The sequence below is a fragment of the Panthera pardus genome, unplaced genomic scaffold (assembly GCF_024362965.1).
Source record: "Panthera pardus isolate Hobbes unplaced genomic scaffold, ASM2436296v1 HiC_scaffold_17, whole genome shotgun sequence".
Classification (NCBI taxonomy): Eukaryota; Metazoa; Chordata; class Mammalia; order Carnivora; family Felidae; genus Panthera; species Panthera pardus.
The window spans coordinates 96,792,415-96,819,451 of NW_026526732.1; the positions used below are offsets into that span (position 1 = coordinate 96,792,415).

A 27,037-nucleotide genomic window follows, 5' to 3' on the forward strand; every position below is an offset into this window, starting at 1 on the left:
GAAATGAGATCTATGTAAAATCAAAACAACTAGGAGCACCTGGGTGGCTCAGCTGGTTGAGCGTCTGACTCCTGATTTTGGTTCAGGTCATGATCCCAGGATCATGGGATGGAGCCCCACATCAGGCTCTGCGTTGAACATGGAGCCTGCTTGGGATTCTCTCTCCCAATCTCTCTCTCTCTCTGCCCTCCCGTCCCCACCTCTCAAAAAAAATTAACACTTAAGAAAAAAAGTTCATTCCTTGAAAAAGATCAAATAAATCGATAAATTTCAAGTTAGACTGATCAGGAAAGACAGGAAACAAAAATTACCAATATCAGTAACAAATGAGGAAATATCACCACAGATCCTACAGAAATAAAAAGTACATTTGGTATATTTGACAATTTAGGTAAAATGGACAAATTTCTTGAAAAACACAATTCTCTAAAAACTGACACAAAATTAAGCAAAATCTGACCCTATATATATTAAAGAAAATAAATCTATTATCAAAAAACTTCCCAGGAAGAATACTCCAGGCCTAGATAGTTTTACCAGTGAATTCTCTAAAACATTTAAAGAAGAAATAAAATCAGTCTTGGAGTGAATTCAACAAAATGGTGGAGTAAGCAGCTGCAAACACCCATCCTTCCACAGAAACACTGAAACACACGCAGAAACCATCAGAAACAACTTTGTCCAAAGTCTGAAAAACATTCAAAGGTTCACAGCAACTAAGCAAGCATTAAATCAAGAAAAAGACAACATAAAAACAGTAGGAAAGGGGCACCTGGCTGGCTCAGTTGGTTAAGTGACTCTTGATTTTGGCCCAGATCATGATCTCACGGTCCTGGGATCAAGCCCCGAGTCAGACTCTGAGTTGACAGCATGGAACCTGCCTGGGATTCTGTCTCCCCCACTTTCTCTCTGCCTCTCCTGCCCATGCACATATGCTCTCTCTCAAAATAAGTAATAAATAAACTTAAAAAAGAACCAGGAGGAAAGCCTAGTGGTATTTTTACTTGCCCTTTCTTCACCACCTCCTTGACTTGGCAGCAGTCTTGAAAACAACAGAGAATGTTCCTGGTATGGGACTCTGGTCTCTAGTTCCAGATGGAGTACAGTAGAAATTACAAATTACTGTGTTTGTTTGTTTTAGTCTGTCTGGGGGCTCTGGGGGCTACAAGAAGGATGGATACAAGGCATATGTCTCTGTTTTGCCTTGCTCAGAACCCATTTAGGACCAAAAAGCAGTGGGCATTGCTCAAAACATTTTAAGGTGAATAATAATAAAAAAAAAAAAAAAACACAACAAAACATAGCCTGGAGCAAAAGATTATAGTTGAGACATACAAAAGACTGCCTAATAAACACCTAGAAGGAAAACCCCCAGAAACTTTCTTCGGGAAATCAGCGCATTCAAAAGCACCTGCACATGCCCTAGGACAGGATGCACACTAAGAAAATACCTGAAAAGACCCTAAGCTTTCATCACTGGCTGATTTGTAGGCCCAGTGCAAGCCTGGCTAAATGCTGAAGAGCTTCAGCACAGAGCCAAACTGCAAACACTAAGAAAGGTTGTTTTGAGCTTCTGGTAATCAAGGCAGTTTCTGGTAAAACACTAGCTGAACACAAGCTAAAAGAAGAGAGATTCAGGAGTGCCTGGTTGGCTCAGTTGGAAGAGCATGTGAGTTCGAGCCCCATGTTGGGTGTGGATACTATTAAAAAAAAAAAAAAAAATTAAAAAAAATAGAGACTTAGATACTTTAATGACCAGACATGTATTTTTTGCAAAAATACAGTTGATCTTGGAACAACACGAGTTTGAACTGTGTGGGTCCACTTTTATATGGATTTTGATAAATACAAATACAGTACTATAAATGTATTTTCTCTTCCTTATGGTTTTCTTCATTTTTTTTTTCTGTAGATTATTTAAGAAAATAGTATATAACACATATAACATACAAAATATGTGTTAATCGACAGTTTATGTTATTGGTGAGGCTTCCAGTCAACAGCGGGCTATTAGCAGTTAAGTTTTGGGGGATATAAATTTCTGATTGTGTGTTGGGTGGTGTCAGTGCCCCAACCCGTTGGGTTTAAGGGTCAACTGTAGTTTGGAAAAGCAACCAACCAAACAGACAATTACAACCTTTAATAATAACAGCAAACTGTGGGGAAGAGATATAATCTTATTTCCAGAGGTACTGTAGTATTTGCATACCCAGTTTTCAACAACAACAAAAACAAAGAATACAAAGAAACAGAAATGTATGACCCATTTGAAGGGAAAAAAAAAATGAATTAAACTGTCCCTGAGAAAGCCTAGATATTGAACTTCCTGGACAAGGACTTTATATCAATTGTCTTAAATAAGTTCTAAGAGCTAAAGTATATTATGGACAAAGAACTAAAGGAAACCAGGAAAGCAATGTATGAACAAAATGAAGTTATCAATGAACAGATGGAAATTATGAGAAGCCAGCAAATAGAACTTCTGGAGCTGAAAAGTACAACTGAAATAAAAAATTCATTCTAAAAGTTTAACAAATTTAAGCAAACAGAAAAAAAAGAATCAGCAAACTTGAGGATAGGGCAATTTATCCAGTTTGAAGATCAGAAAGAAAAACGGAGAAAAGCAAGCAGAGGCTAAGAGACCAGTGGAGTACCATCAAATGCAGTAAGGCAGGCATTATGGGAGCCCCAGAAGGAGAAAGGGGCAGAAAGAATATTTGAAGAAATAATGGCAAACAAATAGCCCAAATTTGATGAAAGATATGAACCTATGCATCCAAGAAGCTCAACAAACTCCAGGAAGAAACTGAAAGAGATCCACATTGAGACACATTATAATCAAACTGTCAAAAGCCAAAAACAACAAAAGCAGCAAGAGAGAAGCAATTCATCATGTATAAGAAATTCTCAATAATAAAATTAATAGCTTAATTTTCATCAAACCATGGAGGCCAGAAGGCAGTGAGATAACATATTTAAAGTGCTGGAAAAAAGACCTATAAACCAAGAATTCTATATCCAGCAAAACTAGTCTTCAAGAATGGAGGAGAAATGAAGACTTTCCCATATAAACAGAAGGTAAGGGAGTTTGTTACTAGCAGACCTGCCTTACAAGAAATGCTAAAGGGAATCCATTTGGTTGAAATGAAAGAACATTAAACAATAACGGAAAGCTATATGAAGAAATAAAGAGAATTTGTGGGAAGTAGGTCTTTGCCTTAATTTCATTCTCTTTGAAAAAGAGGTAATTACTGCAGAATAGGCAAGAACTCAGTAATAGGAGTTAGGATACTTATATATGAATCATGCCCCATCATTTTGAGACTGAGAATCTGGAGGCAAATTACTTAATGTTTAGAAGACTACATTTTTATGTAAAATGAAGAGAATATTCTGACTCTCACAGAGCTGTTGAGATTAGTGTTTTCTTAAACATTAACTGAATTAAAAAATAAACATATTATTCTCCCTTATCCTGTATTTGTTCATTCAACTAGCCACAATGTTTTACTACTTATAATATTAATTATATGATGACTGCTATTAATTGAGAGCTGAGTTTTAACCAAGGCAGTCTGAATCCAAAGTCTGCACTCTATATCACCACACTATGTGGTCCCTACTTCCCCTGTCTGGTATACAAAATAGATTACAGAAGATATTTATGATTGGCATGGGTAGTCAGAGTCTGATACTGGTCTATAGAGAACAGCAGCAAAGAATGAGACAAATCATCATGGGGGTACATAGTGTGGGTAAGGAAACTACCATTCCTCAAGGCAAAAAGTCACAAGATTTATCCTGCCTTTTGCCACTATTTGTCAGGCAGTTACAATGTTGTGCCGGAAAGAAAAAGAATGAAAAGAGGCTTGAGAAGTTATTTAACCTTTTTTTTAAGTTTTGCTAAGAAGTCTGCACTAAAATACCGCTTTGCTTCCATGGTGCAGGGTCAATAAATCACCCACTCTTCTCTCACCCAAATGGCCTTTATCTTTTTTTTTTTAATTAAAAAAAATTTTTTTGAGACATGGGGAGGGGAAGAGAGAGAGGGGGACAGAGGACCCAAAGCAGGCTCTGTGCTGACAATAGCGAGCCCAATGAGGGGCTGGAACTCACGAACCTCGAGATCATGACCTGAGCCAAAGTCAGATGCTCAATCGAGTCACCCAGGCACCCCCAAATGGCCTTAATCTTAATTTCCCTTACTTAGCTTTAGAGAGATGGGTCCTGCTAGCTCTAGCATATTCTGAGTTTGTTATAAGTATATTCTTCAACAGGCAATCATTTTAGTGCCAAACACCAGGAGCTAGGTGCTATTGAAAAAAAGACAAAACAACAACAAAACACATGATCCTACTTCTCAAGGGGATAATACACAAGCAGATAAATCTGTTTGGTATGGTACAGAGGGAGCCTAGAGGAGGCAGCGGTTAGCTCTCTCTAAAAAGGGTAACTCTAAAAGTAACGACCAAACAACAATGCCTACAAAATGTCAAGTCTCTACGGTTCGACCTAAGAGATGATATTTGAGCTGGTTCTTGTTGGGTGAAAGGGGAAAAAGAAGAGTATCAGAGGAAACTGCAGAGGAGACCAAATTCCTTAACTTAACATGGAAAACTGTGGGCTGTCAAACTTATTTATATAAAGCATCAGAAAAAAAAAAAAAAAACCACGCACATAACACTTTGATTTTTCTTAGAATTAGAGCATTACATTCTTACCTCATATGACAAGTAGTTTAAAGTTTAAAGTATCTTTTCCTGAATTCTTTAATAGCAATCCTTTTGCCAAACTGAAGAATCACAAAAATGTAAAAACTCTCCAAATCATAAAACAGCCAGAGATAACAAAATGTTAGAAACTCTGGTACACATTGCATTATACATATCTCAGATTTCCTGGGTCAGCTAGGAACCATAAAAACTGTGAAAGCTCCTCAAGGGTGGTTATTTAAAAGTTATAATTTTGTGTGGCATTTTCCATGGGATTAAGTCATGAGTGGAAAATAAAGGCTGCCAAGTCTGAACTAGTTAGATGCTCAGTGGTGTTTATCTTTTAGTGGTCTTGATAAACAACTTAGGTGGCAGGTTTTTTGTTTTTATTTTTTGTTTTTGTTTTTAACTCACAAAAGTTCTTTCATTTGTTTAACTCATTATTATGTGGCTGCTAAGCAGTGAGCTAGACCTTGAAAAACCATGTTGGGAAAACAAGATGGTCAAAAAAACTTGCTTCCATTTAGGTTGCAGATTTACTGCCAACTTTATTTAACCACTGAATTTTGGTTATAAGACTAGAGTTTTGATGAATCAAGTCCACTGCCAGACTCAAATTCCTAAACTCCTAATAGCACAGAGTATGCTCTTTAAAAAAAAAAAATTTTTTTTAATGCTTATTTGAGAGAGAGAGATAGAGAGAGAGAGAGACAGAGACAGAGCATGAACGGGGGAGGGTCAGAGAGAGAGAGGGAGACACAGAATCTGAAGCAGGCTCCAGGCTCTGAGCTGTCAGCACAGAGCCCCACATGGGGCTTGAACTCACAGACCGCGAGATCATGACCTGAGCCAAAGTTGGAGGCTCAACCGACTGAGCCACCCAGGAGCCCCCAGGGTATGCTCTTAAACAATTGCATTATGTGAGAGATCAAGCAAATACACAGAAAATAAATCAGCTGGGCCATTCTATGCTTGTTTAGCCACATTTTCCTCCCTACATTCTGGTCTCCACATTCCCATTCTCCAATCTCCAACAACAAATACTTTATTGGCATATATTAAGACTTCTGTTGTCCTTTAAGGTTAAAGATGTCATTGAAATAGTTAAACTTCTTCAGTGAAGCTTAAACCATTTTCTAAAATCACTGTTTCGTTTTTCCCTATGGTTATTCCCTATGGTTATAATATTTAAGCATATTCCCTATGCTTAAAAAGCACAGTCTGTTATGGAAAAACCAAAATAAAAGCATATGACACAACTAAATAGTGGTACAGCCAGGAAACTATTCGATGTGAATAAAAAAGTTCTCTTTAACCTATGGAAGAAAACAGCTTTTCCTTTAAGAAGAGGGAAAAACTTAATTTATAGAAACAGCCCATTAATAATCAGATAGAAGTGCTTGTTTTCATAGTTCCACGCTTAACTTGTAATATTCTTGTTTTTTGACAGATAGAGAAGGAGAGAGAGAACATGTATGCACAAGGGGGAAAAGTGCAGAAAGAGAGGGAAAGAGAGAATTCCAAGCAGGCTCTGCACTAGTGGAGGATTTGCGGGGCTTGATCCCATGAATCGTGAGACCATGACCCTAGCTGAAATCAAGAGTTGGATGCTTAACTGACTGAGCCACCCAGGTGCCCCTAACTTGTAATATTCTTAATTCAATACTACTTGAAATAAAGAAAAATTAGAAAACCAAAATCTTCTCCTAGCCTAGGGTTAGAAAACTTTTTCTGCAAAGGGTCAGAAAATAATTATTTTAGGCTTTTGTCCTTGATTCAACTTCCATAAGAAAATGCAAACTCTCCTTTAAACCAGGAAACAATGTTTCTGAAACTCAGGGGTAGGAGGTTAATAGGAGGGAGTAGGAGTGGATGAAGTGGTAAGAAGGGGAGCAATTAAAAAGTACAGATACAGTGAAGTAGGAAAAGGATTAACTCCATTAGGTTACCTTCTGTGGATGTGAATTCTTCTTCTATTGAAGTATTTTTTATACCCAGGTTATCATCACTATCACATTCTGTAAGGCAGAATAAATACAAATATATTTCTGAAACAGTTATTGTGCCATCATTTATGTAGTCTCAAACAATACTATTTTCAATCACTTCTACCATAGCAAAGCTTACTAATTATAATTCATTAGTATTATACCACTTTTCCTATAGGTTTCCTTTTAAAAAATGCTTACCAAATACTACTTAAATAAATCAAGGGGGAAAAAAGGCTAATGAAATTAATTCAATTTCAGCTCTATATTCAAATTATTTGAAAAATTTATTTTAGCACAACTGTTAATGAATATAAAATTCTATTATTAAAAAAACCTAGAAATTAAGAAAAGCTAGTATGCTTGTTTAAATCTAGCAAATAAACTCCCAAGTTTAAGTTACATGAAATCATCTTAAAATTTCTAAAATGATGAGATAAAGTTCTTCTATATTTTGACTATCATGCATCATTGCTATAGAGACCACAGGCTTAAATTAGCAATACTTCTTCATGGCACAAACTCACTTACCTGATGTCTTATATACTTTCATAATGAAAAACCTAAGTCTATATAAAAATGATATGACTGATCAGGTATTGCAAAAGTCACTTAAAATTTGAACCAGTGAGCAAATACTTGATTTATCACTTTAACTACATTTAAATCAATATATACATCATAGTGACTGAATCAGAGATTAAATAACTGAATATAAGTCATATGGACATATTTGCTTTTGTGGAAAATAGGTTAAAACTTAAATATACATTTAAAAATTTAAGATTTTTAGTATTTATAAATAAAAATCACTATATTTCACTTATATTCCTTTGTTGCAGAAATTTGTTGTAAGCCATCTTTTGCCATTCCAGCAAAAATACTAATGCTGTTTTTATAATCTGTTATGTACACTTACAAACTCAAATATTTCAAGCTATGTTTTAGGGAAATAAAACTTTACATTTACAATCTGAAGAACAACAAATTAAGTCTTAAGACATTAGGAACAATGAGAAAGTACCCAAGGTTTCTGTTATTTCAATTCAAAAGCAATGCCAGTCAAAAGCAGAATGTTTTAACTGGACTAAACCATTCATCACTGCATACAAGGCTTAGGCAAAAGTGTAGGTTTGAATCACAAGGATTAGCATGACACTAGGTTGCAAGAATTAAAAAAGGTTTTCTTTGCCTCAGTCAGCCCCACCTGTAGAACAGAGAAAATCATGAATATTCTTTCCTGTTTTCATTACCTTACAAAGAATTAATTGTATCACATAGATTTTTAGGATGGTGTCCTAACCAACAACCTGTGGATAGTCTCATTAACAGGCTGAAGAAACAACTGGCAGACTTCTAGAATTAAGTTCAACAATTATTTTATATAATGACTACTGGATACAGCATGATGCTACTTCTGTCAGCCACATTTTCATGACATGGGTGAACTTTTATGTTTCATACTTAAGATGGCTTTAAAAATTTGTGTAATTGGGGGGGCGCCTGGGTGGCTCAGTCAAGTGTCCAACTCTTGATTTTGCTCAGGTCACGATCTCATGGTTCCTGAGTTTGAGCCCTGCATCGGACTTTGTGCTGACAGTGTGGAGCCTGCTTGGGATTCTGTCTGCTTCTCTCCCTGTCCCTCCCCGACTTGGTCTCTGTATCTTTCTCAAAATAAATAAAAACTTAAAATTTTTGTGTAATTGGTATGATTCCATAGATACCAATGATACTTAATGCTTCCTTCCATCCATTCATTCCAAAATGATGACATACACCAAATAGATATGACAAAGTCCTAGGCCCTATGGTACTCAGATTCAACAAAAATTATCTTGAAGCATAGTAAAATCTGCTTTCAGACTGAATTAATTCATAATATCAAGTTCAACCTTGAAAAAATATTCTAGGGAAGTTAATACTTTACATAAAACTCAAGGAAGATGTTTAATTACTAAAGAACTATAAACAACTGAACATACAAAACTATGTTTTTAAAAAGAAAATTTTACATAAACCAATATTCTTCAACTAAACTACAAGATACAGCTAAGTTCTGTTATATAATTAGATCTCTAAGAGCCCATAGAATTCTTTTTTTTTTTTTTTAATTATTTAAAGTTTAGTTATTTAGAGAGAGAAAGAGCAAGTGGCAGGGGAGGGGGGGGCAGAGAGAGAGGGAGAAAGAGAATCCCAAGTGGGGAGATCATGACTTGAGCTGAAATTGAGTTAGAAGCTTCACCCACCGAGCCACCCAGGCACCTCCAGAATTTTTTATATAAGCAATTGTCACCAATGGAGAAAGAAAAAAGAAAGAAAGAAAAAGAAAAAGAAAGAAAGAAAGAAAGAAAGAAAGAAACAAAGAAAGAAACAAAGAAACAAAGAAAGAAAGAAAAGGTAATGTAGAAATTCAGCCATTATAAAGTATGGCTAAGATAGGGGTTTGTTTGTTTTTATGAAAGATATTAGGGAACTTACAGTGCTGATCACTTTCCTTGGCTGTGTTTGATATATAATCAGCAATACCAAAAGTCACAATCAAATCTTTTAATTTTCTGCCCACCCCCATACATCTTCCTAAATGTTATTTTTGTTGAACTCTCATATTTGGTATCTTTACACAAACTCTGCAATTGTGTTGTCAACACTACAGCAAAACGTCTTTATCTTTTTCAAGGAGATGGTTAGAGTCAATAATTCACACTGGATTCTCTACATCATAAAATCAGATATTTGTATCAGTAAAAGGCTCAGCCTTACCAGGAGATACTGATAAAGAGAAAAATACTTGCTGTGTGGCCACAGGTAGCTTATTTTAACCTTTCTGGACCTCCACGAAATGGGATGATCTTAACACATCCTACCTCACAGTGTTGAAAAAGTAATTAAATAACATGTGGAAGTTGTTCTTTAAACATGTTTAAACATATTCAACCACTACAAATATAAAAAGCAGCTAGGAGAGTGGCTGGCACATTGTAGGCCCTCAATAAAGATTAGTTCCTTTTCTCTCCTTAAAAACATTTAAGTGACAAGTTATATTTGCATCTTCGGAATATGAGTCTTGAGTTAGAATGAACATATATTTGTGAATAAAATGTAAAAAAAAAAAAAAAAAAAAAAGTTTTGAGGAAGAGAAAGTATACCTGGCTCCTCTGATTAGGATTACTAGAAAGGATCCATGTTTCTTGGCAAGTTTTTTTTTCATTTTATTTTTTAAGTATGCTTCACACCCAGCATGGAATCAATGCAGGGCTTGAGCTCACGACCCTGAAATCAAGACCTGAGTAGAGATCAAGACTTGGACACTTAGGGGCACCTGGGGGGCTCACTCTTGATTTCAGTCAGTGGACTGACTCTTGATTTCAGCTCATGTCATGATCTCATGGTTCCTGAGATTAGGCCAGCACTGGGCTCTGTGCCGAGAGCATGGAGCCTGCTTGGGATTCTCTCTTCCCCTCTCTCTGCCTCTCCACTGATGATTTCTCTCTCAAAATAAATAAACATTAAAAACTAAAAGTGCCAGATGCTTAAATAATTGAGCCACCCAGGCATCCCCTGTAAAGTTTTAAATGAGTGAGAACAACTGGGGCACCTGGGTGGCTCAGTTGGTTGAGCGTCCAACTTTGGCTCAGGTCATGATCTCGTGGTTTGTGGGTTCAAGTCCCATGTCTGAGCTGTCAGCTCAGAGCCTGGAGCCTGCTTCAGATTCTGTGTCTCCCCCATCCTCTCTGCTCCTCCCTTGCTTGTGCTCTCTCAAAAATAAATAAACATTTAAAAAAAAGTGAGTACAATATAAAATAGAACTGATGAAGGATAAGAGGGCCAAAGGTGTCAAATTAATAGATGTTTTAAAATAGCTCTACAGAGATTTATATATTTATCATAGCTGTAATCAAAATGTAGGTGATTGAATCCTGAGGCTTAGAAGGAGAGAGAATTTAATTTACCGGGCAAAAGCCATGCCACGTTCAAATCTCAAATTTAGTCTAAAGGGTTATGTTGCCAGAAAGAGTAAATGACTTACTCTAAGTGAGAGATCTTTTTTTTTTTAATATATGAAATTTATTGTCAAATTGGTTTCCATACAACACCCAGTGCTCATCCCAAAAGATGCCCTCTTCAATGCCCATCACCTACCCTTCCCTCCCTCCCCCCCCCCCCCCCATCAACCCTCAGTTTGTTCTCAGTTTTTGAGAGTCTCTTATGCTTTGGCTCTGAGAGATTTTAAAAAGTACCAGTAGTAAAGCTACTTAGCTGTTCCCTCCCTACCAAGTGAAAAAAGTAATAACTTATGGTGAACTGACTTGACATTTATATAGGGAACCAGCCACTCAGACTGTATTTATTTCTATTGTGAAAAATACTTCCTGAAAAAAACCTTCCATTAACTGAAAAACTGGCAAAAAACTAAAGATACAACATTGTCACAGATTCTCATGACACTATTCAATAGATTCTTCCTTGTTTATATAGGAAGCTCCAGTTCAGTAATATCACTTTCTGGTCCTAACAATAGAAAATTTCTGAAAAATTAGAAAGAAATAACAGGTTCAAACTTCTATCATTTGTTTATGCTATGGTGGAGATTTACAAAACCTGAAAAATCAGCAAACTGTCTATAAAATAATGACTAATATGAGAGAACCTCTCACTGTGTGTTACTTGCAGTATGAATTTTTGTCATATTCTAAAGAGTTTTGTGGGTTAATCAGTAACTAGGAGCCTTGAGACCACAAAGCCCCTGAAATTGTATTTGATATTGCATATACAAATTTTTTTGTTTTTTGTTTTTAATTTTAGAGCAAAAGGAGTGGGGCATCTGGGTGGCTCAGTCAGTTAAGCATCCGACTTTGGCTTGGATCATGATCTCATGGTTTGTGAGTTCGAGCCCCACATCAGGCCTTCTGCTGACAGTGTGGAGCCTGCCTGGGATTCTCCTCTCTCCCTCTTTCTCTGCCTCTCCCCAACTTGCACGTGTGTGTGCTCTCTATTAAACAAACTTTAAAGAGAGAGAGAGAGAGAGAGAGAGAGAGAGCGCATACAAGCAGAGGAGGGACAGAGGGAGAGGGAGAAAGAATCTTAAGCAGCTTCCACCCTCAGTGACGAATCTCTTGCAGGGCTCAATCTCACAACCCTGAGATCATGACCTGGGCCAAAATTAAGAGTCAGATGCTCAACGAACTGAGCTACCCAGGTGCTCCTATACCTGTTCATTTTTGAGGAAAGAAAAATAGCTTTTGTCAGATTTTCAGAAAGGTCCAAAGATTTCCACCCCAAACGGTCTTATTTTCAAATGTGAAGATAGGAACACTGTGCTAATAAGCTAGGAGGGAGGAGTTACCCTGGCATTCTTGTGGTCACCAAAAGTACCTTAAAGGCCTAAGAAGAATGACAGTATTTGTGGACACTGAGGAATTTTCTAAATCCCAATACATATCAAATATCATTTTTAAACAAACGCTATTATTCTACTATTTTTCAAAGCCATTTATTAGGAAAGGTGATGGAATAAAGTTATCCAAGGACTGTTCTTTTTCTTATTGTAAAGTTCACTACTAGTCAATTTGCTGTCTTTAAGCCTTCCATAAAGAAAAAAATTTGTCTTCAACTGAATCTGAACATACTGTGATTCAGTATACCTTATTTTTTTGAATTTTTTTGAATTTTAGAGCTAGCTACGTATGTATCTTTAAATCTAGGTCTAAATGAAATCTCATGATTGAAGGATTCTACACATCTTTGGCCACTTAATTTTAGTAATTTTCATTACTTTTAAAATGTAGTGGCTGTAACACATGAAAAGATGCTTGGGCACCTGTGTGGCTCAGTCGGAAGTGTCTGACTCTTGACTTCCACTTGAGTCATGATCTCATGGCTCATGAGTTCGACCCCCGTGTCAGGCTTTGCGCTGATAGTGCGGAGCCTGCTTGGGACTCTGTCTCCCTCTCTCTCTGCCCCTCCTCTGTGTGTTTGCTCCCTCTCTCTCAAAATAAATAAACTTTAAAAATTTTAAAAAATTAAAAGATGCTCAACATCACTAATTGTTAGGGAAATGGAAATCAAAACCACAATGAGATCCCACTTCATACTAATTAGGATGACTACTATAAAAAACAAACAAAACCTAGAAAGCAACAAGTGTTAGCAGGGATACAGAACACTTGGAACCCTTGTACACTGTTGGTAGGAATGTAAAATGATATAGTCACTATGGCAAACAGTATGAAGTTTCTCAAAAAATTAAAAATAGAATTAGCATATGATCCAGCTATTACACTTCTGGGTATATATTCAAAAGAAATAAAAGGCAAGGTCTTGAAGAGATATTTGTGCATCTATGTTCATAGCAGTTATTCACAACAGCTAAAACATGGATACAATGTAAACATCCACTGATGGACAAACAGATAAGCAAAAAACAGTCTGTGGCTTCAGCTTTTGGCTTTGTCCAGCAAGGCTGAGGATGGCAGAAAGGATTGCTCAAGATTCCATGCAAGTCAAGAGAGGTGAGAGAGAGGCTTAGGGAAGTCTCTCTGAGCTGCTCTCAAGCTCCCATATTTATTGAGCAGACATTTAGGATAACACTGTGCAATACTCAGTGGGCTACATGCCACTAAGAATGTACAGAAAACGTGCAGAAAAACAAGTTAAGACAGGGTAAAATATTCCATGTGATAACATGGTCTAAGGAATTTGTGAGCATAGGCAGGACCTAACCCCTAGGTATATATTAACAAAGCTTGGCTGGTGTTTTCAGCAAGGCCAGAAAGCAGTTTTCTGCTTTGCAATGTGTTCCCTTATAATCTCTTAACCCACGACATACCTATTTGATTTCCCACAAAAGTCTATAGATACAATGGAATATCATTCAGCCTTAAAAAGGAAGGAAATTCTAACAGTTGCTATAACCTGGATAAAGCCTGAGGACATTATGCTAAGTGAAACAGGGCAGCCACAAAAAGACAAATGCTGTACGATTTCAACTATATGAAGTACTTAGTCAAAATACTGAAGAATGGTATTTGCCAGGGGTTGGAGAAAGGGGAGTGCGAAGTTACTGTTTAATGGGTATAAAGTTTCAGTTTGCAAGATGAAAAAAGCTCTGAAAATGGATGATGGTGATGGCTGCACAAAATGTAAATGTAGTTAACACCAGTGAACTATATACATACACTTCAGAATGGTTAAGATGGTAAATCTTCCGTATATTTTGCCACAATAAAAAATATTAGAAAAAACAGAAATAAAAAGTAGTGGCTAGGAATCATATTTTTTTCTTATGGTAGTAATAATAAAAATAGCTGCTATTAAATACCCACAGTACTTTATATGCTGTGCTAGACATTTTATACATATCATTAATTCTTACGACTTTATAGATATGAAAAGTGAGGCTCAGAAAAAGTTCAGTAACTTGCCTGAAATCACACAGCAAGGAGGCAGCAAAGTTAGCATTCAAACCAAAGCCCATGCCCTTCTTTATGCACTGTAGCACAATCTCTGCATTTCATAAAAATTCAGAATAAAGTACACAGGTGCCCTCAAAGAGCAGTAAATTCATAACAGCACTGATTATGAACTGATTTAAAAAAAAAAAAAAAAAAAAACACACACACACACCTAGAGCATAAGGGGCACTGAGAGGGGAACAATCAGAATATAATAACCTATATCTTATCTCCAACCCTAATACACCCATGCAGACCTACTTATATGCAGCACTCATTCCAAATCAAGTTGGTAAGAAAGGCAAACCGATAATAAGTTTCACGTTGGAAACTACCAAATAAATGTTTCCCAAATCAGCAGCATAAGAAAAGGGAAAAAAGGTGGTCTAGGGTGGCAGAAGGTAAAAATTTAGGTATTTCACAGGATATTAAGTGGATGTTATTAAGGACTGGGGACAGGATGGCAAAAAAATAAAAGAAAAAGATTAAAAAAAAAAAAAAAGGAGCAGCCAGAGATAGAAAAAGCAAACAGATGAAAACAAAAATTACAGAACAGGAAGATAAAATTCAGTACTAAAGAATGACATAAATATGCAAAACAGAGTTGATTTTCCTTTAAAGAGCAGAGTTGGGCTAGTAAAGATTCCTAACTTGGCAGAAGTAAACTGATCCACTGTAATGAGTGATTAGAGCAAAATTTTTCAGAATGGGTTTTCAATCAAAATGTGGCTCCAAAAATGTTGAAAGAAAAAAATACCTAGGCGGACAGCAGAGTTGGAAAATTTAAAGCATATAATAAAGGGGCGCCTGGGTGGCTCAGTCGGTTAAGTGGCCGACTTCGACCCAGGTCATGAACTCACAGTTTGTGGGTTCAAGCCCCGCATTGGGCTCTGTGCTGGCAGCTTACAGTCTGGAGCCCGCTTCAGATTCTGTGTCTCTCTCTGCCCCTTCCTTGCTCATGCTCTGTCTCTTTCTGTCTCTCAAAAATAAGTAAGTGTTAAAAAAAAAAATAAAGCTTATGATAAAAATGCCAAAGATATGTTTTCATTGAGGTCATTCATCAATATCTTCAAATCTTATTCATGACTGGAAGCCATTAGGATATTTAAAAATTATTCTTTTGTTCTTTTCTTCTATTCACATTTACTTCAGAAATTATGAAAAAAACTCATCTGATTCCCTAGAATTACATCCTTTCTTAAATGCTTGGTAGTGAAAGTGAACATTAGCACATCCTTTCATTGAACAATATCAGAATGTCAGAGAAGAGAGTTTAAGTCCTGGGAATAGGACAGGAAGGTACCTCTTTCAAGGAACTAAACCTCTCTCAGGGCTTCATTTCATCCCTGCCAATCTCTTAAAATGATCTTTTTTTTTTTAATTGCCATATTATTATTTATTCTTTCTGGTTTAATCTATAAGCAGTTAGCTTTCAGAAAAATTGAAGATAAATTTGGAATTTCAGAAATAGTGAAAATCTGGATTCTCAGCTTTGCAAAATTATACTAACATATTTCAAATCATGAATATATATTTTATATACATGAACACAGATTTTATCTATTAGATCAGAAAAGGCTCCAGAAAATCATGAAATCATCCTTTCTCTAAAACACTAAAAAATGAAAGGGAGAAAAGGAAAAAATAAAAAAAGTATGAGAGCATGATGCTTTAGTGAGCAGCCAGTAGTTCACTAGTGGACAGCAGTTTATTGGTTTCTCTCAGCAGTGAAGTCTCCTCCTCTTGGGCGGTTTGCACTGTGACTGCAGCTGCGTACCTTTGGTAGTATCAGATATGCTATTTAACAAGGCACACATCATATCTCCCTCTAAATGGTGAGGGTTTAGTATATGTGCTGGCCTCTGAGTCTTCTTAAATTGGTTCTCTAGCTCCAGAAAACCTTGATCTCCTGAGAGGATGGTGAAAGGAATCTGCTTGGGTAGTTGTTCATCTAGACGGCCAGCCTAAGTTGGAACAAAACGCATATGTTGATAAAAATCAGCATTTGAGTTTTAAACCATTACATCTATTTCAGTATGAACACATACCTAGAAAGGTTTATTTATTTATTTTAAGATTTTATTATTTTTTTAAAGTAGTCTCTACACTCAACATGGGGCTCAAAGTCAACCTCGAGATCAAGAGTTGCACACTCCACTAACTGAGCCAGCCAGGCACCCCTAAAAAGGTTTATTTAACTTGTTCTCTAGCTCCCACCAAAGTATGATACAAAGATCTCCTTCATAAATAAAATATAACACATTTAATCAAATGTAAACTGCCATGAATTATAAGATAAGCTATTTTATGTGCCACTAAGAAAGAAAAAAAATACCAAAAGAAGTCAAATAAGAGGCTGGAATGCTACAAGGGTTACACACTTAATCTAAGGATAAATAAGAAATAAATCTGCCATAGAGAGAAGGGAAGCAAGGTAATCTGCATAATTCAATCTTAGCACTGAATAGATGGAAAAGAAAATGTTTTGTGGTTTAAAATGTAAGCAGGAGTTAACAAAGTTACAGAGTAAATTCATGTTATCAGTGCGACATGTAAACTGACTTACATTTAAGCAGAGAATTTAATTTAAAATGGGTCTCAGGTTGGTAGTTTCTCTAGGTGACTGGCAGACACAGAAGCAAATGCAAATTTCACCTAGGCCAACAGTGATTGTTAAGGTGTCTCCCAATTTCAGAGATGTTAAAATGTGAAAGTATCTCAGCATACATCAAATACACTGTCATCTATTGATCATTATTCTATAAATAGTTGAGGGTCTACAATGGGTAGCTGGGAGTCTGCTAGGAATTGGGGAAAGCAGTAAATAAGTATGATATGGGTCCTTGCTCTCATTAGTCATCAGCAGAATCTGATGTAGAAGGTTTTATACAAAAATATAGCACTGAAGAATGCTCTATACTGTCATTACGATTCAAGTGGAAAAAAAAATTCCAAATGTGTCCTAGATTCACATTAGATTTTGAAAAAAACAATCACTCACATGCATACATATGGCAAAATCAGCAGCATCTTTTCTTTTACTACAACGAGGATGAAGGAAGAAACATCCAATCCTATTCAGGTAATTATAGATCTTACAGTTGAGTGGAGGCTTCCAATTGGTGTTTCCTCCTATTATTTTTAGAAAAGGCATAAATGATAGTCAAACAGAGAAAAAAAGAGAACTGAACAGTAGCTACAACTGAAAGCTCTATCAAGAAAAAACACACTAGAAAAAGATTCTTTTAGAGGGCAAGTACTAGATTAGAATGCAGAACTCAGTTCTAGTATAGGCATCACCATCTTGTTGCTTTACAATCTTGGCAAAGTAGACCACCTTCCCTGCATCTGCCCATTAATCTGAAAACTCATAGGTTATGTTAAGGAAAATCAAAAGTAATTATGTGTAAGGAGTCTCTGGTATAATTCCATATAAACGTAAGCATTAATTTTGTTTTGTTTTGTTTTTAACAAATATGTCAAGACTATTCAGTGGACAGAAATGATAGGCAATCAGCAAAGCTAAATTTACTAAAAGGTTGTACTAGAGTATTTATCCAGGTCAGTACATTTCTTTTTTAATTTTTTTGAGGTCAGTATGTCTCTATCCTAAATCCAGTCCTCCTCTTTGTTTTTTTAAAATTATTTTAAAAATGTTTATTTACCTATTTTGAGAGAGAGAGAGAGAGAGAGAGAGTGTGAGGTGGGGGGGAAGGACAGAGAGAATCCCAAGCAGGCAACATGCTGTCAGTGCAGTGCCCAACACAGGGTTCAATCCCACAAACCGTGAGATCATGACCTGAGCTGTCAACTGAGCCACCCAGGCACCCCAAATCATCCTCTTATATGCTGTTTCCTATCAAACATAAAGTTTATTGGATGCTCACTATACTAAACTTCCGTAAATCATAGTCATCTCTCTCCCTGTTTGGTCAATGGTTTGTAAAGAAATATTTAGATGAAGTTGCATATTTATGAACTTCAGTTCAGTAAGGATGAACTGAAGAGGCAATTATGGCAATTTGAAAATCATACTAGTTCTGTAGCCAAGTGGTCCAAGTTCAAAAGCTAACTCTATTATTTATCAGTTTTACACTTTGGAAAAAATAAACTTCTCATGCATCCTGCCTTATGTTTTAAGAAGGAGATAAATAAAATAATTAGTAAGCATGGGTTAATACCAAGCATTAGTACCTGGCACATTGTAGGTGCTGAATAAATGTTTTTTCAATATGTATCAAAAGATCCACAAACTTTAGGTCACCAAAGAGAGCTAACATTCACCACAAAGAAATGTAAAGAGAAAAATATTCTGGCAAAGTAGCTACAATGCAAAGTGACAATATTGCAATTATGTTTGTATGTTCTATTCAAGAAGGTTCAAGAGCAATCCTTTTACTGTGGAACATATTCTAATGGAGAAAAGAGGAGAAGGTATCAGATGTTTTCCTTATCAATCATACCTTGAAAGCCCCAGATGAATGTTCCTTGGTTAAGATGCCCTGGTAGATGACCAAAAAAGTTTGACCAGTTATCAAAGTCTACAAAGACTATATGAGTCATGGTTCGCAGATAATCCAAATCTGGAAGTTCAACAACTTCTTCATCTGAGAAGAGAAACATTAACATGAATTTGGTAAGAATTAGCTAAAAACGCTTTAATTTCTCAAGTTTAAAAGATACTAGAGAATATGCAAAAATATTAATCTTGAATATTATTAATTTCTACTTAAACCTTTTCATGAGATCCAAACCTATACATGATATAGTATATTTACACCAGATAAAAAATATTCTGAATACTTCCAAAATTTTATTATTCTTTCTATAAATACATGCCATTGATGCTAAGCCTGTCTTTCTCTTTTTAATTAAAAAAAAAAGACAAAAAAACTGAGGTGGCTCAGTTGGTTGAGCATCCAACTTTGGCTCAGGTCATGATCTCATGGCTTGTGGATTCAAGCCCTGCATTGGGCTCTGTGCTGACAGTTCAGAGCCTGGAGCCTGCTTTGGATTCTGTGTCTTCATCTCTCTCTGCCTCTCCCCCACTTGCATGCACACTGCTCTCTCTTAAAAATAAACATTAAAAATTTTTTTAAAAAAATAAATAAAAAAAACCTGTCACACAATTAGTCAGAAATACAGTCCTCATTTTTTTTGCCCATACACATGAATATTGCCTAAAACATGTCTTCTTTGTATGTAGCAGCTAGGCTCTGCCACCAATATGGTGGTCTGAGTCCACAAATCCATGTAACTTACACCTTCCCTGTCACTTCTCTGGCTCTCCTCTCCTGCTAAGCTGTTTCCTGGTAGTAACTGAAATCTGCCACTACTATAGCTACTGCTGCTGCTGGAACTGCCATAGCCATCTTAGTTTTGTAGATTGGCAAAGTATTGGCCTGTACTACCATAGGGGCCAGAGCTTGTCTCTTTTCTCTTTTCATGGGTCCCAAATTTGAAGACTGTTATAACTGCCAAAATCATTATAGCTTCCACCACTTCCAAAATTACTTCCATCATTACCAAATATGTTATAGCTAAGACTTTCTTTAAAAGTTGTTTATAATAATAAAATAATAATAATAAAATAACTAATAATTAAAAAATAATGTACTGGGAGAACTAAAAGACCAAGTTTTAAGGCTGAAAAACCAAAAACTTGCACCATCCATCAAATAAAATTTCAAGGTGGGGCACCTGGGTGGCTCAGTCAGTTAAGCATCCAACTTTGGCTCAGGTCATGATCTCACAGTTTGTGAAAGTTTAAGCCCCGAACTGGGCTCTATGCTGACATCCTGGAGCCTGCTTTGGATCCTCTGTCCCCCTCTTTCTGCCCCTCCCCTGCTCATGCTCCCTCACCTCTCAAAAATAACTAAAAACATTTAAAATATATATATTAAAATAAAATTTCAAGTTTACCTGATAAGAACTTCTCCCCACCAGAATTATGCTCTTTTCCCTATCTAGACCGATTTATTAGTAACCTGCTAGCTATGTGATTAAAAACCCTACAGAGCACAAATGAAATAAATGACAACCCTCTACCATAAAGTGGTGCATAATAGGTACTGGTGGCACATCAGTACCTCCTACCATAAACACATCTTTCTTGGTTCTCTTAAGTTCTTTCTTCTTCCACCATTCTCCAACTCTTGTTCTCCATCTCTTTCACTTCTTTCATAATTTTCTATCTTGATAAGGCCTTAAAGTTTCTAGTGTACCAATGCAAACCTTAACATTTTTAATTATTTTTAAAATGACTAGGTTCTACTCCATCTAATACAGCCTCCCTCAAATATACTGCACTGCCATCCTCTCCCATTTCCAAGCCACCTATCTTCTTTTATCTTGTCTTAAAATTCTTAGTAATTGTAAGGGCCCCTGGCTAGCTCAGTCAGTGGAGCATGTGACTCTTGATCATGGAGCTGTGAGTTCAAGCCCCACATTGGGCGTAGAAATTACAAAGAAAAAAAAATTTTTTTAATTCTTAGTAATTGTAGATTTAGATACCACAATCATCTATCAAACACAGATCGACATAAATTCCCAAAAGTAATCGGGAGAACAAGAGAAAAGCACAAGAGAACATAAAAACAGTGTAATCACTGCTTCACTGTTAAAAGTAGAACTGAATGAGTTGATAGTATGTCATGTAATCATTTCTTACGTAAAACATGCCATGACTAAAGATGATGCTAAGATCTACAAATGCTATATACAGCAAGCCTGTATAAGCTCAGTAGTTCATAAAAATAGTTTATAAAAAAATTTTAGCCAAAATTTTCACATATCCTCATTGTCCCCTCTCTACACTGTGTAACTTACCAAGAGCTCATATTTATTTAAAAGAATATGGACTTAAAATTATATTCTAACCACGACAAATTATACTTCTAAACAAAATAAAACCATTGTCCTCTTCCAGACTTACTCTTTTTTTTTTTTTAAGTTTATTTATTTATTTTGAGGGGGGAGGGGCAGAGAGAGAGAGGGCGAGAAAGAATCCAAAGCTCGCTCTGTGTTGACAGCACCTAAGCCACCCAGCACACCTACATTTAGGGAGTCTTATCTAGATTAAGTACAAAGGGATCTATATCTCAATTTTCTCCCTGGTTTCCTGCTACCATTTGTAACTCTACTTCTAATTGCTATTTTAAGTCTAAGTAAAAGCTCTGCTTTCCAGAAAATCATAACAAAAATATGTAAATTCTGAAGTGAACATTATGATTTCTCATAATTACGGAATAAAGCCAAAATATGAGGATGTGGAGAAAAAGGAACCCTCATACACTGTTGGTGGCAATGCAAACTGGTACAGCCACGATGGAAAACAATACGGAGATTCTTTGAAAAATTAAAAATAGAATTACCACATGATCCAGTAATTCCACTACTAATTACCTGAATATGAAAACACTAATTCAAAAAGATATATGGACCCCTATGTTTACTGTAGTATTTACAATAGCCAACTTATAAATACAACCCAAGTGTCCACGGATAGATGAATGGATAAAGAAGATGTGGTGTGTATATATACAATGGAATATTAGCCATAAAAAAGAATGAAATCTTGTCATTTGCAACATGTATGGATCTAGACAGTATAATACTAAGGGAAATAAGTCAGTCAGAGAAAGACAAATAACATACGATTTCACTCATGTGTAATTTAAGAAACCAACCAAACAAAAAAAAGACAAAAATCAGACTCTGAATATAGAAAACTAGTGGTTACCAGAGGTGAGGTGCATGGGGAGGATGAGTGAAATAGGTGAGGGGATTAACAGTACACTTATCATGATAAGCACCGAGTTCTGTATAGAACTGTTCAATCACTATACCGTACACCTGAAATGAATATAACACTATGTTAACTATACTGGAATAAAAAAAAAAAGTTTAAATAAAAAAAAGTCTGCCGACAACAAAAGAATAAAGTCAAAATATAAACACAAAGAGTTCACTGGATTTATCTTCTTAATGAAACTTCTAAATGATAAGAAGAATCTAAATGTTAAGGATAACATTTATATACATATATATATATATATATATATATATATATATACTATCAATTTTCTTCATCTCTCAAAATTCCCATACTTCTTATAAAAGACAATGTTATCTTAAATACATAGTGTTTAAATCTAATATATACTCTTTGTCCCCTTAAGTTTAGAGTAGTTAAATGAATATTTAAATACTAGTATGTATTCGTATTTAGGAATACATATCCCCCAAAAGTATATGCTATAATGATTACTGTATCATCCCACCATGTTTCTTACTTCAAAACTGAATCATTATTAGCTTTCACAAAAATGATGGCCACAGGTGCACCTGGGTGGCCCATTCGGTGAAATGTCAACTCTTTTTTTTTTTTAATGTTTATTTTTGATAGAGAGAGGGAGTGAGACTTGGTAGGGCAGAGAGAGAGGGGAAGACACAGAATCTGAAGCTGGCTCCAGGCTCCGAGCTGTCTGCACACAGAGCCTGATGCAGGGCTTGAACTCATGAACTATGAGATCATGACCTGAGCTGAAGTTGGACACTCAACCGACTGAGCCACCCAGGTGCCCCAAGTGTCAACTCTTGATTTGGGCTCAGGTCATGATCTCATGGATTAGTGAGATGCAGCCCTGTATTGGGCTCTGCACTGACAGTGAAGGGCCTGCTTGGGATTTTCTCTCTGCCTCCTCCCCGCTTGTGTGGACATTCTCAAAATAAATAAATTTAAAAACAAGGATGGCTACAATACATGTATGTTTCTCTATCAGTATGTGAAATCTGCACAGACATTAGAGTTGTAATGCCATACCTATATTCTGACAGCTTAGGTCATTCTCGGCTCCCTTTTCCATCTCTGAATTTTTTGGATGGCTTACTGCCTGTTTTAGTTTTCTCTCTGGACGTGAGGCACTGGCAGCAAACTTGTACAGGCTTGTTTTCTCAGATCCGAAATGAGCCACACTGGGTTTCCGTAAAAAGCAGTGTTTTCTATGGAAGTGCTGCTGAGCACTCTCAGGATCGTGAAACGCTTTGGTGCAAGTGCCACACTTGATGACATACTGTTGCTCCTCTTCCTCCTCACTCTTTTCTTCTCTGTGCACTTCATGGACGTGAGTATTGATGTCAGTTACATTCTGTGCTGTTGCTGAACACAAGGTGCAGCGAAACCACAGTTTACCTTTATCCAGCATGATTTGGAGACATCTACCATAATCTTCCTTTCTGTTAACTTTACAGATGTAACTCTCACGGCAACCACAGGTTAACAGGTTACTGGTCTCTATTACTGGAAAATCATTCTCAGTTTTAATTGAAGTTTCAGTTTTTTCTGACACAAACACATAATCTGTGCTGTGGTGCTCCTTATAATGACTTAGAAATGCTTCTTCCACATTAAAGGTAAGATCACAAAGCCCACAGAAGTACTTAACTTTTATCTCATTGTTATGCTCATCTTGGCAATGTCGGTACAGTGTTTCAACCTTGTGAAAAGTCTTTTTGCAATGGGCACAGCTGTATCTATGAAACTGGTGACTTGCTAAAGACATGCAATGCTGTTTTACACAGTCCTGGGAATCAAACATATCTTCACAAATTCGGCACTGCCATTTACCCCTTGGGGGACTATTTGCTGGAGAATGATCAATAATAGTAATAGTTGAAGAAGGATTCTTAGCAGTCAAATTACTCACCAATGTTGCAGAGGATGTTGGCAAAGTTTCACCTTCTACCTCATCCGTCTCATAAAAATATCTGTGTCCATTATGAAATTCAGTCACATGTGCCATGATAGTCTCTTTTCTTGTTAACTCCTTTTTGCATGTCCGACACCAGAAAAGAAAGTTATTTAAATGTGCCCCTCCATGAATCCGGCTCATATGTAAACGGATGACCCCTGAATCTTCACATACCTTTCCACAGACCACACACTTATAACACATTGTGTTTGCTGAGAAAACATGTTTTTCCACTGCATCTTCACTTGGGAATTGTTGATGGCATTCACAAAACCAGGTTTTAACAAATGACTTTTCTTTCTGAACACAAACTGTACCTTCATGGCTTTTACCTTCTAAATTCATCTTCTTTTTTGGAACAGTGGTGCAATCTTGTGAGTTAGATTCTTGAACAGACATGGTTCTTTTAAGTGATGAAAATTTTGATCGATCTAGCAAGAGATTCAAGTCAGAAGAAGGTTTGTTCCCTTCACTGCTATGGCAATAAAGTAAGACTGATTCTTCCATTGAGGTAATGACTCGGACTTTGTGCCCTGAATTCTGCTTGTGATTTCGGGTACTGGTTTCATCCGCAAAGACTTGGTTGCAATTTGGACAGTAACCTCTTAATACGAATTTTTCTGCAACTTGGGCAATGCTCTTCTCAGCCAAAGCTACAGGACCAGCATTTCGACAACGAACTCTAAATTAGATGAAAAAAAACCTCTTTTGTAAGTACTTTCTAAATACGGTATCTCTGCTTTTTATAGGAATTATAAACAATGTATACAAAAAGCACTAAAAGATATTTTTCAATAAAAATGCAGGTTACAGAATAATTTTACCTCAGAGTACCTGAGTATTACCTATATTTTGTCTGTTTCTAATCCATGTACAGAACAGTAAAACTAGAATCAAAGGATCAAAAAAATTCATACAAATATTTGGAAACTGAATCCCTAATCTTTAGAAGTTAAACAACAAATTTCTACTAAATCTATGGGTCAAAGGAGAAATTAAAAGGGAAAAGGGAAAATATTATTAAATAAATGAAAAAGAAAACAACCTATCAAAACCTAAGGGTAATTCAATGCTTAGAGGAAAACTTATAACTTTAAATGTTTATACAGAAAAAGAAGGTCCAAAGTCAATCTAAGCTTCTACCATAGGAAGCTAGAAAAACATAAGCAAATTAAACCCAAAGTTTAATTTTTTTTTAATGTTTATTTTTATTTTTTTGAGAGACAAAGTGTGAATGGGGGAGGGGCAGAGAGAGAGAGACAGAGAGAGACAGAGAGACAGAGAGAGAGAAACAGAGACAGACAGACACAGAATCCAAGGCAGGGTCCAGGCTCTGAGCTGTCAGCACAGAGCCCAACGTGGGGCTCAAACTCACAAGCCATGAGATCATGACCTGAGCCGAATGCAGACGCTTAACCAACTGAGCCACACAGGTGCCCCATAAACCCAAAGTTTAAAGAGCAGAAATCAACAAAGTAAAAAATGGGCAAAAAGCAGAGAATCATCAGTAAAGTCAAATGCTGGTGGTTTCAAAGATCAGCAAAAATTTGTTTTGAGACAAATTATAGAAATAAACATAAACGCTAAAAAAACCAAAAAGCTTAAAAAAAGCTGACGTTCATAAAAGTTGAAGTAAACAAAATATATTCCTGAAGAATAAGCAAAGGATACTCAGGAAAGAGGATGGACAACCACAAAAGACATAATTAATATGATAGCAAAGTCTAGACTGGGACAGAATATAGTCACATATTTCTGACAAAATATTTATATCTAGAATATATCAAGAATTCCAATTCACTATGAAAAACGCAAACAATCCAATCTTTAAACTAGCAAAAGACTTGAACAGACATTTCACAAAAAAAGATAAATGAATCACCCATAAGCACATGAAAAAGTGCCCAACATCATTGTTTATCAGGGAAATGCAGATTAAAACCACAAAGAGGCACTCAAAGAACAGCTAAAATGAAAGACTGGCGATACCAAACCTTGGCAAGGATGCAGAGAAACTGGAACTCTCATACCTTGTTGGTACAAACACTTTGGGAAAGTATGTAGTAGTTTCTTATAAAATTAAATATACACTTACTCTTTGATCCAGCAATTCCACTCCTAGATATTAATCCAAGAGGAATGAAAACATATGTCCATAAAAGACTTGTACAAAATATATACAGTGGCTTTATTTATGATAGCTAAAAACTTTAAATCCAAATGTCCATCATCAGGAGAATGAATTAACAAATTGTGCTAAGTTCATATAATAAAATACTACTCACCAATAAAGAGGAACAATGTACTAAGCAACATAGGTGTATCTCGTAGCTATTATGACAAATACAAGAGAGTACATACTACATGATTTCAATTACATGAAGTTCTCAAGGAGACGAAGCCAATGCAAGGTGGAAAAAATATCTAGAGCAAGCAGGGTAAGAGGGTGGGAAATGACTGGAAAGGGACACAATGGAACTTTCCACAGACAGGTAACATATTATGATAAAAGCATAGGTTAACAGATGTAGGCATCTATCTGTGATTTTATGTCAAAATCATAAAAGTTAAGATGTGTACACTGTGATTAATTTAATTTGTATTTCAAAAACAAAGAACTTTTAAAAATAATTAAGGGGCTGGGGCGCCTCGGTGGCTCAGTCAGTTAAGCGTACGATTTCAGTTCAGATCATGATCTCTTAAGTTGTCAGTTTGAGCCTTGCATCAGGCTCTGTGCTGGCAGTGCAGAGCCTGCTTGGGATTCTCTCTCTCTCTCTGCTTCTCCCCTGCTAGTGCACACACACACTCTCTCTCTCTCAGATTAAATAAACTTTAAAAAAAATAAGGGGAATAAAGAGCATAAAGATGTATAGAATAAAATGGGTAAATGGAGGTTCGCTAGACTATTCTGCTGACTTCATACAGTTGAAATTTTACATAATAAAACATTAAGAATAAAAATAACAGGTAGAACCAGGATTTGAACTCACGAAATATAAGTCAGAACCAGGACTGCTAACCTTAGTAGTTACACTGGGTATATACAGAGTAATTATATTCTACTGCCTCGTTTATTGAGAACATATTTTACTTGAAGGTTTGTGAAAATAATTGTTCTATTTAAATGAATGCAA

General features: G+C 36.2%; 1 protein-coding gene across 6 annotated transcripts in view; it reads right to left on the bottom strand.

The window, feature by feature from the left end:
- ZNF451 (zinc finger protein 451) overlaps positions 1-27,037 on the bottom strand; it is an 89,107-nt gene that overhangs the window by 6,193 nt on the left and 55,877 nt on the right. For 3 of the 6 annotated variants that reach the window (XM_019457499.2, XM_053904779.1, XM_053904778.1), the window contains 5 exons: positions 22,976-24,585; positions 18,615-18,758; positions 17,153-17,283; positions 15,929-16,115; positions 6,662-6,730 (listed from right to left, as the gene is read on the bottom strand). In XM_019457499.2, coding sequence (XP_019313044.2) covers positions 6,662-6,730; positions 15,929-16,115; positions 17,153-17,283; positions 18,615-18,758; positions 22,976-24,585 — 2,141 coding nt within the window. The remainder of the gene's footprint in view (positions 1-6,661; positions 6,731-15,928; positions 16,116-17,152; positions 17,284-18,614; positions 18,759-22,975; positions 24,586-27,037) is intronic. The other 3 variants (XM_019457505.2, XM_053904781.1, XM_019457507.2) reach the window with 2 other exon arrangements.